This window comes from Podarcis cretensis (genome assembly GCF_951804945.1).
Source record: "Podarcis cretensis genome assembly, chromosome: 18".
Lineage (NCBI taxonomy): Eukaryota > Metazoa > Chordata > Lepidosauria > Squamata > Lacertidae > Podarcis > Podarcis cretensis.
In genome coordinates, this window is record NC_137188.1 from 13,539,537 (window position 1) to 13,554,775 (window position 15,239).

A 15,239-nucleotide genomic window follows, 5' to 3' on the forward strand; every position below is an offset into this window, starting at 1 on the left:
GACGGAGGACGAGATGGTGGGACAGTGTTCTCGAAGAGACCAGCATGAGTCTGACCAAACTGCGGGAGGCAGTGGAAGACAGGAGGGCCTGGCGTGCTCTGGTCCAGGGGGTCACGAAGAGGCGGACACAACTAAATGACTAAACAACTATAAGACTCTTGGTTTTGGAAAACTGTTAAAATGATATACACTGAAATTCAACCAGGGGGACACGAGGAAGTCACTTAACAATGTTACTAAGATTGGTTTAAATAAGGCTGGGATTTATGTTTGCTTGTCTAAAAAATTTATTGGAAAATTAATTGAAAAAATGAAAAAAAGAAGAAAGCACTAGAGGATTACATCGCCTCCTTTGCACGGAGACATTCCGGGTTCGTGTTGCTAAAGGGGAAAGGATGAAAACCAAGATTGCTTTGGCCTCGCTTTGATCTCCCCAGATCCCCTCAAAGGCAGCAGTTAAGTTTAGGGTTCATGCTCTTCCTAACAGTTAATTTTCTTTTTAAAAGCAATTAAAGGTACCGCAGCCAAGGCAAATTCTGGCAGCTTTAGGGCTCACAACAGCCCTGCAGTGAAGGCTGCCCTCAATGCTCTGCCATGTAGCTTTGGGCTGGCACCCCAAAATCGTATTGCACCCTCCGCACAGCAATAATTCCCAGCACCGTTAACAAACTACAGTTCCCAGGATTCTGGCAGAGGCCCCTGCCCCCAGGACAGGCAGCACCTGAAATCTGTACCAAGAAATATGCAGGGATAGAATAATAGAATTGTAGAGTTGGAAGGGGACCTCCAAAGGTCATCCAGCCCAACCCTCTTGCAATGCAGGAATCTCAGCTAAAGTGTCCATGACAGTTGGCCACCCAACCTCTGCTGGAAAACCTCCAAGGAAGGAGACTCCACCGCTTTCCATCGCACGGTCAAACAGCTCTGACCGTCGCAAAGGACGTTGAGTTGGCATCTCCTTCCCTGCTACATGAAGCCATGGGTTTGAGTCCTACCCTCCCAGAGCAGGGGGGAAACAAGCTCATTCCCTCTTCCTTTCGTGTCGGCCCTTGAGATGTGTGTCGAGAGGCCAAACTCCCAGCCTAGAGGCAAGATGGGACCTGCAGGAAGGCACAACATAAACAAGTAATGGGGGACCCCTGGCTAGGTGGGACCAGAGACAGCAACTCTGTGGGACCCCCTCTGGAAGGCCTGTGACGGCGCTCTCGCTGCCACAGCCAGATGGGGACAAGTGGGGTGCTGCGGGGTTCTGCCCTGGGCCCAGAGCTTGCTGTTCTAATTTTGAGCATCTCCCCTGTTACGTTTACTATTTATTTTTTTCTTGAACACAGCTCAAAGAGAAAACACATACACATTTGAAGTGGTTTACTCTCCCACTGTCGTTTCTCCTTCGCTCCTTTGGGCTGTGCTTCCAGTGACTGCAGGCAACGGGGATTTCAGCTCCGGGTCACCACTGAACCCCTGGGCTGCTAATGGGAGTCCCCCACTGGTGTTGCAGCCGAGGAAGGAATCCCCTCCTTTTGGGGGTCCATGCCAGCTGCGCCACTTCTGATTCTGCACGCCCATTGCAGAGAAATGTTCCCCTCCCTCATATTCCCAGGCTCCCTGACCCACCCACCCCACAAAGAGGCAGAGGCCAGACAGTGTTTCCAGCCCAAATACTGATCAACAGAAGCTCAATTTATTTGAAACAGACTTTTCGGCAACAAGTTAACAATGGCCTCTTCGGCAGGAACGGTGGTTTGCTTGCTTGGTGGTGGTTCCGACGGCTGGGGGCGAGGAGGGGACGGCGGTGGTCCCATGTCTTCAACCTGGCTTCAGCAGGTAGCACTAACCCGGCCCCAAACGTCACCCCGAGCCAGTCTGTCAAAGAAAACCTTTACAGGCAATCACGGGGGTGTCTCCATTTCCGCAGCAAGATCCACAATGGATCTTTTCCTGTGGCTCCGGTAGGGCCTCTAAAGCGGCCTAAAGGAAGGCGATGAGATCCGAAACTTGGCTTTGTTTACTCTTGGGAAAGGCAGACTCGAACACTGGATTACCGGCACTGAATACGTTTCGAGCCAGAGTTCCGGGGAAGGGAAGGAGGCGGAACGAAAGAAAGAAAGGGAACGCAGAAATGGAGAAAAAAAGATGTGCTTCCTAAACAGCAAAGCCCGACTGGTCACTGAGTAAAGGCAAATTGCTCAGGAGCAGGTGGAGCTTGAGGAGGAGGCGGGAAGAGGAAGAAAAGCATCGACATCCATCCAATTTTCTACACACACCGTTAGAAGCCGGACACTCGCAAGAACACTGCTCCTGTTTTCTTCTGCTGGGAGACCCGATTGCTGCCTTTTCAAAAGCAGCGTCAGACATGGAAAGGAAGCTTCCCCGCACCCGAAAATGAGGCTAATTTTCCAGATGCAGGGACTTTTCTACCACCAAGGAGCAGCCCGGCATGGTCCAGGTATGGATTTGCCAGCTTGGCTGCTGCTTGTGAAAACTGCAGAAATCGGTTCTTCCCCCTCGGCTCCAGAATCGGTGTAAATTTGCTCAGTCCATCCGCTCTGAATTCCCTGCCCTCGTGGGAAGGAGAGAGAGAGAGCAGGTTTTCTGCAAGCAATGCGTCGTCCGGAGTCTCCGTTCCGAATGTCGGCAAAACAGGCCTGCGCTAATAAGTGTGGGGGCTTTGAGGGGCGTCCGCAGAGGTCAAGCAAGGGTTTCTCTGGCAAGAAGGGCTTGGCTAATACTCAGAAGCGGCTCTGGAAAGTGGAGCATAAACGGTGCTCAGGCTTCTGAAGTGCAGAAATAAGACTGGCCAGGTTTTTCCTGAGGTCGGCTAACTCTCAGGGCAACAGCTAACTCCTAACGTGATTAACACTGAACAAGAGAAACACACAAACATTCACAAGGTCGGTGCCGAAGGCTGCCGGATTTGGGACTCAGGCTGGGTCCCGCTTCCAGCCGGCCAAACCTTCCCCACCTTCCGAGCACCACCTTCCGAGCACCAAACGCGTTTCTGAAATGGAAGATGCACTGTTTCCTCGGTCGTGGCTGTTCAGACGGCCCTCACTGCGTCCGGAGTTGGTAATCTAGGGCAGAGGAACAGGAACGGACGGGAGACGTTTAGAAACTAGGAGGAAGTGTTTTACTGAGAGCAGAGAAGGAGGGAGGGAGGGAAGGCGAAAAGTCCATTTTAAAACTGGTGCTGAATCTGAATTGGTTTGTTATTAACTTGTTTAAAAATTTGGAGAACTGGTCCCTGCCAGAGAAGAATGGCAAATTAAACTGTTAGGCTATGCCGAAATGGCAAAACTGACCAGGAAGCTCAGGAACCAAGAAGACCAAAACTTTAATAAAGAATAAATAAATATTTAATAAATAATAAATTATTACATTATTATAAGTTGAGCCCCTACTCCTGCTGCTTCACAAGCCCAGACCCTCCTGTTCTCCGCTGCCATTCACACATGTACAGTGGTGCCTCGCAAGACGAAATTAATTCGTTCCGCGAGTCTCTTCGTCTTGCGGTTTTTTCGTCTTGCGAAGCACGGCTATTAGCGGCTTAGCGGCTTAGAAAAAGGGGGGCGGAGGGAAAAAACTCGCAAGAACTCGCCCGATTTTTCGTCTTGCGAAGCAAGCCCATAGGGAAATTCGTCTTGCGAAGCACCTCAAAAGACGGAAAACCCTTTCGTCTAGCGAGTTTTTCGTCTTGCGAGGCATTCGTCTTGCGGGGCACCACTGTATTTGCAACACCAACAAGGCAAGCCCCGCCCCAGACCGTTACCCCTTTCCCAGGTGCAAGGAGGGGAAAGAACACGCGCCACAGGCACGGGTCAAGCCGCTTCTCCACCTACCTCCGTTCTGAGTGATGTAGCGGACCCAAGGCAGGGCCTGGTACCCACTCTTCTCAATTATCTTCAAGTAGCGTACCTGCGCAGGGGGGGGGGGGGAGAAAAGCAGAGCGAGTCACTTCCTCTCTCCATATGAACCTACCTGGACCCTGAGATCATCTTCCTTCGTGTGCCTCCTCCTCGAGAAATGCAGAGGGTGGCAACCATAGCTGTCAACTTACAGATTTGAAAATAAGGGACCAGCAGCCTCGGAAATAAGGGATCAGCAGCCAAAATAAGGGATTTTCCCAGCACAGGTATGTTCAACTTCTGAGTCCCTCTGAGCCAAAGGCAGAAAGCCCAGCCAGCAGCCAAGCGAAGCCTCAAGGGGTGGTTCCCACAGCGCAGCAACCCGGCAAAGGGGATGCAGCAAGGAAAACCACCGTCACCTCTCCGCTGGGAAGCGCTGAGCAAAGGCGAGTCCCCAGGCAAGGCGGCCGATTTGATGGGCACAAGGCATGCAAGCTCCACCCCCCAGTTGTTCTCAGACTCCTTATTGGGTGAGCAACACAGCCAAGCAACCCAGTTGGAGCCTCCCTCCTCCCTGGCCGGCAGGGAGGGAGGGAGAGGAGCTGCTTCCTTTGAAACCCGGGAAATTTAAGGGACATCATCAATAAGGGACAGCAGCGGGACACGGCGCTGGGATAAGGGACTTTCCTGCCAAATAAGGGACGGTTGGCAGCTATGGTAGCAACACGAGTGCCTGGCCTTATATGCAGTGGCTCCGTTTGTGGAATGCTCTCCCCAGGGAAGTTCGCCTGGCGCCTTCATTATACACCAGGTAAAAACGTTCCCATTGATATTGATGGTTGCGTAAATTAACAGAACTTTGTAGAATTAGTGAGCATGACGGCCAAAGTAGGAAACTGCGGGACTGGCGGGATGCCTTGCTTAGCCCAGCCCCCCGTCTTCACAGCGGACAACCCCCAGCCCCCCACCATTCTGTCCCCCCCGACAGCAAAGAGCTTATTACCTGGATGCCGGAAGTGGTGAAATACGGGATTTCGAACTTAACGCTGATGGGTGGCTTCCCCTCTTTGTCCTCTGCTTCCACGCTGGGGAGCCCAAAGTGAGCGCGCATCAAGTACTCCTTCCCCCCCTGCGGGGAAAGAGAAAAAGACAGGGCTCACAGCTCCCCTCCCTGAATTGTGCTGGAACCATTTATTTTTTTTTTTTTTTATAAATATTTATTAAGATTTTTTAGATACAAAATGCCAAAATAATAAACAATATAGCATGGGTCATAACACATTTTCCAGAACTTCTTTGGACTCCCTCACGTCTCCCACTCCCACTTACATCATTATAAATTTTTTCCAGCAATTTATCATCTTATTTATATTCTTAAGTCTTGCTCGGTTAATTTAATCTAATCTCCAAAGATTTTATGTTTTCCTCAATCTCTCTTATCGTCAAGTTCAAATCTAATTCAATGGTAGGCAATTATTTATGATCTAGCATCCTTCTTAACATTCAACCAAATTACAGTACTTTTGTAAATAAATCTTGAATTTCTTCCAGTCTTCTTCAACCCTCTCTTCTCCCAGGTCTCGGATTCTGCCAGTCATCTCGGCCAGTTGCATATAGTCCATCAGCTGCATCTGCCACTCTTCCAGTGTGGGTAGATCTTGAGTTTTCCAGCTCTTAGCGATGAGTATCCTTGCTGCCGTTGTTGCATACATAAAAAATGTTCGGTCCTTCTTTAACACCTTCTGGCCGACAATGCCCAGAAGGAAGGCCTCTGGTTTCTTAGTAAAGGTATACTTAAATACCTTTTTCAACTCATTATATATCATTTCCCAGAAGGCCTTCACTCTAGGGCAGGTCCACCAGAGGTGAAAGAATGTTCCTTCGTGTTCTTTACATTTCCAACATTTATTATCAGACAAGTGCTGGAACCATTTATAAGCCCCCTAAGGAGGATGGAGGGAGCCAGGCTAGACTGGGAAGGGCTGCCTTCTCCCTTCCTTCCAGACCACAAGACCCTCAGAATTCCCTGTTCCCAGTCGAGCGAGGCAAACCCAAATGTCCGAAGCAGGTTCTACGGCTTCGTGGAAGCCACGCGTGGTTTCTTGAGTGTTTTGGAAGTCGAATGGACGTTCGACTTCCGAGGCACCACTGTATAGAAGGCTGATGGCCGAAGAATGGATGCTTTTGAATTCTGGTGCTGGAGGAGACTCTTGAGAGTCTCATGGACTGCAAGAAGATCAAACCTCTCCATCGTGAAGGAAATCAGCCCTGAGTGCTCACTGGAAGTACAGATCCTGAAGCTGAGGCTCCAAGACTTTGGCCACCTCAGGAGAAGAGAAGACTCCCTGGAGAAGACCCTGATGTTGGGAAAGATGGAGGGCGCAAGGAGAAGGGGACGACAGAGGACGAGATGGTGGGACAGTGTTCTCGAAGCTACCAGCATGAGTCTGACCAAACTGGGGGAGGCAGTGGAAGACAGGAGGGCCTGGTGTGCTCTGGTCCAGGGGGTCACAAAGAGGCGGACACGACTAAACGACTCAACAGCAACAAATAAAAATTAGTATCGGTTCATTTGCCTTCTGACATGCCCTCCATCTCGGCCTCTGGGTTCTCACCCGGGGTCCAAACAAACTCTCAGCTCACCCACAAAAGTCTCGCAACGTTCAGAGGTGCTAAATGGGGGCCAAGCGAGGGGTGGAGCCACTGTTCCAAAAGTGGCCCCAGTCAGATCCCCAAACCAACTTGATCGCTTCTCTACGGGGTCAGGGGTTCCTCTCTTTCCAGACACCCCAACTGTGCCAGATTCACGTCTAAGCTAAACAAGCTCTAACTTAGGGCCCCACTCACTTGGGGGCCCCCCAAAAAAGTAAAGGAAAAAGACTGGATGTCCATTTCCAAAATATAAGATAAAAAACAAATAAAATAAAACCTACATCCAGCAACCGTGTTTTGTGTTGTGTAGGCTCCTATGATGTGAGTCATGGGCCCTGCCTGCTAGCCTGCTCCCTAAAACATAGCTGTCAACTTCTCCCTTTTTTTAAGGGAAACTCCCTTATTCCAAATAGGATTCCTCGCAAGAAAAGGGAAAGGTTGACAGCTATGCCCTAAAATATCCCTGGTTTGCTCCTTTCTACATATAGGGTGCCTACATTCTGCATGGACTGGTTGCAGGGCAACGTGTGCAAATGGCTTGATACCTATTGGGTCCATAAATGCCCATAGAGCATATATTCAACACAAAAAACAGCCGCAATTTGTTGACAAAGGACAGCCGGACATATAAAGGGCCCCATTTCCTTCAGGAGCTGAGGGCCTCATCAAACCTATATCCCGCCCTGCACCCCAAAAACCCAGACAGGCTTACCGGGAAAGACTTGACCGACCAGACGATGGCGCTGTTCTCGGGCACCCACTTCACGCTCCCGACGGTGGTTTTGAACTTTGGCGAATCTGCGTCGTTCGGGACAGGGATGTGGATTTCCACATTGTTGGCTGTCGACCTGCGCTTGAACTGGCTCTTTGCCTAAGAGAGAGACCAGCACAAAGGAGAAACGGGAATCTCGTTTTTTGTCCGTCCTCCCCACCCCCCCATATTGCTTTATTAGTTTCAAAAAGAAAAATTACTGCCAGTCAAAAAGAACCAAAGTGTAATACAATTTACATAGGGTGAATTGTATTCTTACAACACAGCTTCCGTTGTGACTTCCAGTCACCCCAAAAGAGACAGAGGGAGGATCCCGCTCACCTTGATCATATACTCTATGCGGCTGTGGGAATGCTTTTCTATGACCGACTCGATCCAGATCAGGGGTTTCACCTGCGGGCGAAGAGAGGAAAGGGGTTTCAGGAGCCTGCTCAGTCAGGATAGGTACCGCGAGTGGAAAGCAGGAAAGCCTCCGGACACAGCGGCTGGGAAGAAGAGGGGTCACTCTCTGGGCTGGCAACCAGGCCAATAATTTGGGAGAGGATTTTGCATGGAAGGTCTAGCATAGTAATAGCAATAAGAATTCAATATTTATACGCTGCCCATCTAGCCGGGTTTCCCCAGCCACTCTGGGCGGCTCCCAACAGAATATTAAAAGCACAATAAAACATCAGACATTAAAAGCTTCCCTAAACAGGGCTGCCTTCAGACGTCTTCTAAAAGTCAGGTAGCTGTTTATCTCCTTGACATCTGACAGGAGGGCGTTCCACAGGGTGGGTGCCACCACCGAGAAGGCCCTCTGCCTGGTTCCCTGTAACTTGGCTTCTTGCAGGGAGGGAACCGCCAGGAGGCCCTCGGGAGATGGACCCCGGTGTCCGGGCTGAACAATGGGGGTGGAGATGCTCCTTCAGGTATACTGGGCCAAACTGTTGTCCCAAAGAAGCTGGAGACCCAAGTTTGGAAAACACCAGGCTAGACTGAAGGGAAGAAGAAAGCAACAGAAAGGAAGGGGGGAAGGCATAAGGAAGGGGTTTGCTCCTGCCCTCGGATCAACACAGACTCACGTGAGTGTTCAGGCGATAAGACATGAGCTCAAACTCCCCATCGGGCGGGATGAACGAAATAGTCCTGTCATTTTCGAAGCGAGAGAGACGGACGCACTGGTGGAACTTCACATCCTCCAGTTCCACAGATTTGCTTTTGCCTCCTGGAGGGAAAAGAAGAAGAAGAAGAAGATGAAGATTAAATTTTAAAATAAAAAGAGCCTGCAGTTATTTTGCCCTGACGTGGCGCTAACTGTCCAGGAAGGAGAACTGGCAATGATTTGGGAATAAGGAGGGATGCTGCAGAGAGACAAGTGGCCCTGAACATGCAAGGGAGAATCTGTTTTCCTACTCACACACACAAACATCCCCCTTGGTTCTCAATTTTAATCCATTCCAGAAGTCCATTCCAAAACCAAAGCGTTCCAAAACCAAGGAGCACTGCTTTCCCATAGAAAGTCATGCAAAATGGATTAATCCATTCCAGACTTTTAAAAACAACCCCTAAAACAGCCATTTAACGTGAATTTTACTATCTATCGAGACCATTGATCCATAAAATGAAAGCAATAAACAATGTACTGTGCTATAAAATAAAGAAGACAGTATTGTAGATGATAGCAATTAAAATTATTATTTTTTCTTCCCCGCACTGATGATAGTCATTGTTTGGGTGAGGGGCTTTTATCCATTTCCGCAGTCACACAACCAATCCATCAGTAGCTGAACTGGGTTCGGCACAGTCACAAAAACAAATGAACCGAAAAAGCCTGAGAAAACAAAAACACAAAATAAAGAGCAAAAACAAAAGTGCCAAACGTAATCCGTTCCGGAAGTCTGTTTGACTTCTGAAATGTTCGGAAAACCAAGGTGCGGCTACTGACTGGTGCAGGCGCCCCGGAAACAACAGCCGACAGCCGCACTGGAAGTTTGGCTTCCAAAAAACGTTCGAAAACCAGAACACTCACTTCCGGGTTTTCTGTGTTTGAGAACTAAGGCACCACTGTAGTTGAAAAGACGCCCCGATCCTGACCCACCTCTCTCCGCGCAAAGGGTGAATTCCTCAAAGAGGCAAGGAAAGAACCCAAAACGTTTTGGGAGCCGCCGCAGACATACTCACGGCCAGTGTTGTCGAAGAGGACTTTGTCGTTTAAGCCCAGGCGGAGTTCTGGCATCCCGGAGAGGAAGACCCTCATTTTGATGGAGCCCACAATCTCGCTGCGCAGAACATTCCCGTTGGCGCTCACCTGGGGCGGGAGGGAGGGGGGATCACTGGACGAGGACCGACAAGGCGCCGGCCAGCCGCAGAAGGCCACTTTTTGAGGCCTGCCGGCCGATGACAACAGCTCAGGCGACGGCCGAGGGGTATAGACAGATCAAGTGAGTGTGCGGAGGCAAGAACAGACGCGAGGAAATTCTCCAGCCCCCACCCCAAAACGTGGAGGTCAAATGGTCAGCTTCCAGGTCACTGGATCAGAGGGTTTCCTCGTCCTTCAACCATCTCGTGGTTGACATTATCGAACTTGCAAGCTCAGGCTGCACAGGAAAAGCATTTCGCTTCCCGAAATTGATCCCAGCAGTGCAGATAAAATATAGCAGACAGAATTCTACAGGGTGGGGCGTTAAGCATGCAAAAACAGGCCAGGGTGCAGGCATCTTCTCTTGGTCGTCAAGCAGATGATAGTGAAGGTGCCTAATTTTGAATGCTGTTCTTAGAAGGAAGGGAGATTTGGCGATGGAGCCGAGGGCAGTGGACTCTCCCTCTCCGGTCATCTTTGTGCAGGCCGTGGGGTGTGCACATCCTCCCGGGGAGGGCCCTCTTATAACGCCGCCCCCAGCGCAATGGGTCCACACCCTACAAGCGTAAGGGACCTTCCTCCGAAAGCTCATAAGCAGAAAGGCATACTCACCAAGAGGTTCACCGATTCAATGACGTCCAGGAAGACCTCGTTTTTCCGGTACTTGATCCCTTCCGAACGCCAAGACACGGCGTTGGTAACGGTGGCCGGAGGGCGCGGCGCTCCTGTCTCCAGCTTGTGACCTTCTTGGGTGATGTACCTTTCCGAAAACACAGGCAGGAAGTCAAAACGCAACGCTCTGCACCTTTCCGCCCCAGAGACATGCTTAAAACAATTCCCCAGCTGGCCGGAAAATGACTAAGAGGTTTAAGCCCAGTCCAACCAGGCCAGACAGAGGGACACACCACCGATCTCTTCTCCCTCAAACCCCAATTTGTGTCTCTAGACTAAGTCTACACAGCAGCAGCTCCTGAGCTCAGACATTTGCAAGCGGGGAGCCACCGCAGAAAAGGCCCACCACCCATCGGTAGCAACTCTCTCCTCCTCCTGCCAAGATTTCAGCAGCCAATTTTGAGTCTCCGGCTGCTTCTCTCGGAGATTCAGCCCAGACACTTACTCTTGTAAAATCTTGCTGTCTGTGGTCTGCGGGTATCCGAAATCCATCAGCTCGTCTAAGAGTTCGTAAATGATCACAAAGTTGTCTCGGATGCTCTCTTCCTCCAGCTCTTTGAAATACTCGGAAAACACCTGAAACGGTCAAGAAACAGCACAAGGTCACCCAGGACGAAGTGTTAAAGTGGCAGGTAGCAGGTCTCCTCAAATAAAAAAAGGTTGTTCACAACCTTTGAAACTGCTAACGCTGGAAAGGTGGGGAATGCATTTGACAACCACCCCAGATACCTCCATCATTGTTGGTTTAATCCTGTACGGTGATACCTTGGTCCTCAAACTTAATCCGTTCCGGAAGACCGTTCCAAAACTAAAGCGTTCCAAAACCAAGGCGTGCTTTCCCATAGAAAGTCATGCAAAACGGATCAATCCGTTCCAGACTTTTAAAAACAACCCCTAAAACAGCCGTTCAACATGAATTCTACTATCTAACGAGACCACTAATCCATAAAATGAAAGCAATAAACGACATACTGCAGTCACACAATCAATCAGTCAGTAGCTGAACTGGGTTCCACACAATCACAAAAACAAAAAGAGCCGCAAAAATCCAAAATAAATAGCAATACCAGACCGACCTCAGCGTAATACTCAAAATGGAAGTGTGGCACTCAAATCGGAGCACTTTCGGCTTCCGAAGGAAGTTCGCCAACCGGAACAGCTGCTTCCTTGGTTTGGGTTGAGAACCAAGGGACCGCTGTATTAGGCTCCTTCGCCCAAGGGCATGACAAAATCCATATGGGGGAAAACCCTCAGGGCCTCAGCATCTCTGACTCAGTACATCTGCAGGAACACAGTAATTGTCACACTTACCTGAACGACCTTGTAGAGGAACGAGAACACCAGAGAGACACAGGCGTTCTTCTTAGAGGTGGCAACCACTGGGAGGGGGGCAGTGTTGAGGAGTTTGTCGCTTAAAAGGGTGGGGGGGAGCATCAAGAAACACATTTGCAGGTTTTCAATTTGACGGTTCTCTGTATTTCTTTTACAGTGGTGCCTCGCAAGACGAAGAGAATCCATTCCGCGATTCTCTTCGTCTAGCGGTTTTTTCGTCTTGCGAAGCAAGCCCATTGACGGCTTAGCGGATTAGCGCTATTAGCAGTCTAGCGGCTTTTAGCGATCAGCTGTTAAGTGGCTTATCAGCGGAACAGCTGATAAGCGGCTTAGCGGCTTAGGAAAGGGGGGGAGCGAAAAAACCCGCGGGAACTCACAAGACATTTTCGTCTTGCGAGGCAAGCCCATAGAGAAATTCGTTTAGCGAAGCGCCTCCAAAACGGAAAACCCTTTCGTCTGGCGGGTTTTCCGTCTTGCGAGGCGTTCGTCTTGCGGGGCACCACTGTACATTTTATACGCTTCGCTTTGCAAACTTGCCTCCCTGTTGACCAAATGCCAGAAGGCGGATTAACAATGCTAAATTTAAGCATGTGAAATCTACCAGGATGAAGCACGGCAGAGCTTTTCCTGGCATTGGCTAGATTTAAATGAACACAAGCCCCTGTGTTGCAAAAGGTAACAATCTACAAACATGCAAATGCAACACGCTGGCGAATAATTGTTGGTGAATATTTAATCGGTTATGAAGTCATTCGGAGTATACAAACAAGCCACTTCAAAATGATGTATATATCGTACGACACATCTCACAAAATATATAAGTAACTACAAGTAGGGGGGGTGTTCTACATGGAAAAATACAGTATTTTATATTTGGGACCTTGGAATTCTTATAAAAAGGGGATTTCAGGAAGGTGGGGGCTGCCACGGAGAAGGCCCACCTCCTTCATAGCAACCATCTGCCTTGTATCGTGAAGCGGCCCTCCAAGCAGAAGAACTTGCACGTTTTGCTTTGGCAAAGGATACAATATAAGTTGTTGTGCTTGATCCACATAAATCGGACGCCTCCGTGGGCCAGGATGGGAGACAGAGTCCCTTCCTCTTCCTTCTCCATGAGGATCGGCATGAAATGCTCGACTTCCGACATGTCCACATCTCCGCGGTAATTTCTGCAGATGAGGACCTGGAATCGGCAGGAGCGTGTGGGGTGGTTTGGGGCAGAGAGAGAGAGGAAAAAGAGAGAATCTTTAGCAGCTGAAACGGAAGTCTAAACCATGATATTGCTCAGTTCAGTCATGTCCCCTGCAGAAGCACCACCAGCTCGTCCGGGGCCCAGAAGGAAACCACTGGCTTCCTGCTTTCAAGAAGGAGCGAGGGCCAGAAATCTACAGGCTGCAGGGCTCCTTTTGCAAAAAAAAGGCAGCCCCTGCCCAGTGACAGCCAGGGACTTCCTCTAGGAGCTAACTCCCTGGTCACTAATAATAATAAGAAGAAGAAGTATTAGCATAAATAGTATTAGTATTTATACCCCAGCTGGATGACTCTCTGGTCGTCAATAATAAAGATAATTATTCGTATTAGTATCAATACTAGAATTGGTACCTTTGTTTGTTATTTCTTGATTTCTTTCTTGTATCTGCTTTTTTTTGTTTTTGTTTTTATGAAAAAGAATTCAATAAAAATATTTCAAAAAAAATAAAATAGAATTGGCATCCCATCCAGCTAACTCCCTGGTCCCCAAGAAGAAGGAGAAGAATTAGTATTTATACTGCAGCCAGATGACTCCCAGGTTGTCAATAATAATACTAATATAATGATAATTAGTATTAGTATTAATACTAGTGTTGGTACTCCATCAAGCTAACTCTCTGGTCACTAATATTAATAATAAAAGCACCCCAGCTGGATGACCCCCTCCCTGGTCATCAATAATAATAATAATTAGCATTAATATAAATACTAGTATTAGTACCCCATCCAGCTAACTCCCCGGTCGCTAATAATAATGATGATGATGATATTGATATTATTATTATTTATTATTTATACCCCAGCCACCCCGGGGCAGCTTCTGACCCCATATCATCCTAATTTTATTATTCCAACCCGGCCATCTATCAGCATTTCCCCAGCCACTCTGGGTGGCTTACAGGATATATATATATATATATACAGTGGTACCTCGGGTTACATACGCTTCAGGTTACAGACTCCGCTAACCCAGAAATAGTGCTTCGGGTTAAGAACTTTGCTTCAGGATGAGAACAGAAATCGCACAGAAGCCCCATTAGCTAAAGTGGTGCTTCAGGTTAAGAACAGTTTCAGGTTAAGTACGGGCCTCCGGAACGAATTGAGTACTTAACCCGAGGTACCACTGTATATAATTATGTATAATAAAAATCGCAACCAAACGTCAAGCCTTTCAGACACCAACCCAGATGCCAACTTTGCTGCCACATACACCCGGACAACACCATTACTGGCCCCAACAACATCACACATACCATCTCGGGACTATTTAATTGCTCATCGTCTAACATTGTGTATGCCATCAAATGCCAACAGTGTCCTTCAGCTCTCTATATTGGACAAACAGGCCAAACCTTACGCCAAAGAATAAACGGACATAAATCCGACATCAGGAATCACAAGACAGAGAAACCAGTAGAAGAACACTTCAATCTCCCAGGACATTCTATACAAGATCTCAAAGTAGCTGTTCTATTACAAAGGCATTTCAGAAATAGACTGGAAAGAGAAGCTGCTGAATTGCAACTTATCACCAAACTTAAAACCATGGAGAGACCTGGTCTGAACAAAGACATTGGATTCTTATCTCATTATACACGACAAAGCCATTTTTCACCTTCTCACCCCTTGCTTTTTCCTGTAAGACCTATTGCAGTCGTTAAGAGTCGTCAACAGGCTCATCACAGCTATCTGCCAATCACCCAATCCCACCACCCTTCTGAGTAATACCCCTCCCCACCTTCTCACTATATAGAAGGGTCTGGTGACTTCTGTTTCCGTGTATCTGAAGAAGTGTGCATGCACACGAAAGCTCATACCAAGAACTAACTTAGTTGGTCTTTAAGGTGCTACTGGAAGGAAATTTTTTTTATTTTGTTTTGACTATGGCAGACCAACACGGCTACCTATCTGTAACCTTTCAGACGTGACAGGGCTGCCTTCCGAGTCCTGGCCAAGTGGGCTGCTTTTGGCCAGGGAGGCTCCATTCCCTTTTCCTCTGCTCATCCCTTGGGGGGGGGGGAGGAGGCCCACTGGAGCCCCCCGGCCCCTCCCCCCCCCGCTTTTCCCTGCCAGGCGGAGGCGGGTAGACTGCTCCTGCCCAGGGAGGCTCACCTTCCCTTTGAGGTCCAGCACGTAGACGGCGCTGGCGGACATGGCGAGGCGCTCGGGGGGGGCGGCGAGGCCCACAGGCGACCCCTCCCGGGCAAGAGCAGCAGCAGCAGCAGCGGCCTCGGCGAGCTCGCAGGCGCCGCTTCCCCGCCTCGGAGCTGGAGAGGCCGCACCAACGACACGCGAGGGCTAGAGCGGCGCTCCCTTCCGGCGCGCGGGTGGTGACGTACAGCTAGAGCGGCCCTCTACCTCTTGCTCTCTCGGCGCG

At 49.2% G+C, this 15,239-nt stretch overlaps 1 protein-coding gene across 1 annotated transcript; it reads right to left on the minus strand.

The window, feature by feature from the left end:
* Window positions 1–1,646: 1,646 nt before the first annotated feature.
* On the minus strand, window positions 1,647–15,141 carry AP1M1 (adaptor related protein complex 1 subunit mu 1). Its single transcript, XM_079960797.1, has 12 exons — window positions 14,975–15,141; window positions 12,638–12,794; window positions 11,591–11,658; window positions 10,725–10,855; window positions 10,220–10,367; window positions 9,430–9,556; window positions 8,331–8,473; window positions 7,588–7,659; window positions 7,207–7,365; window positions 4,846–4,971; window positions 3,837–3,912; window positions 1,647–3,071 (listed from the first exon to the last, which is right to left on the minus strand). Exons 1-12 carry the CDS (start codon window positions 15,014–15,016, stop codon window positions 3,049–3,051), a joined length of 1,272 nt encoding a protein of 423 aa, XP_079816923.1. The 5' UTR covers window positions 15,017–15,141; the 3' UTR covers window positions 1,647–3,048.
* Between the last annotated feature and the right edge of the window lie 98 nt (window positions 15,142–15,239).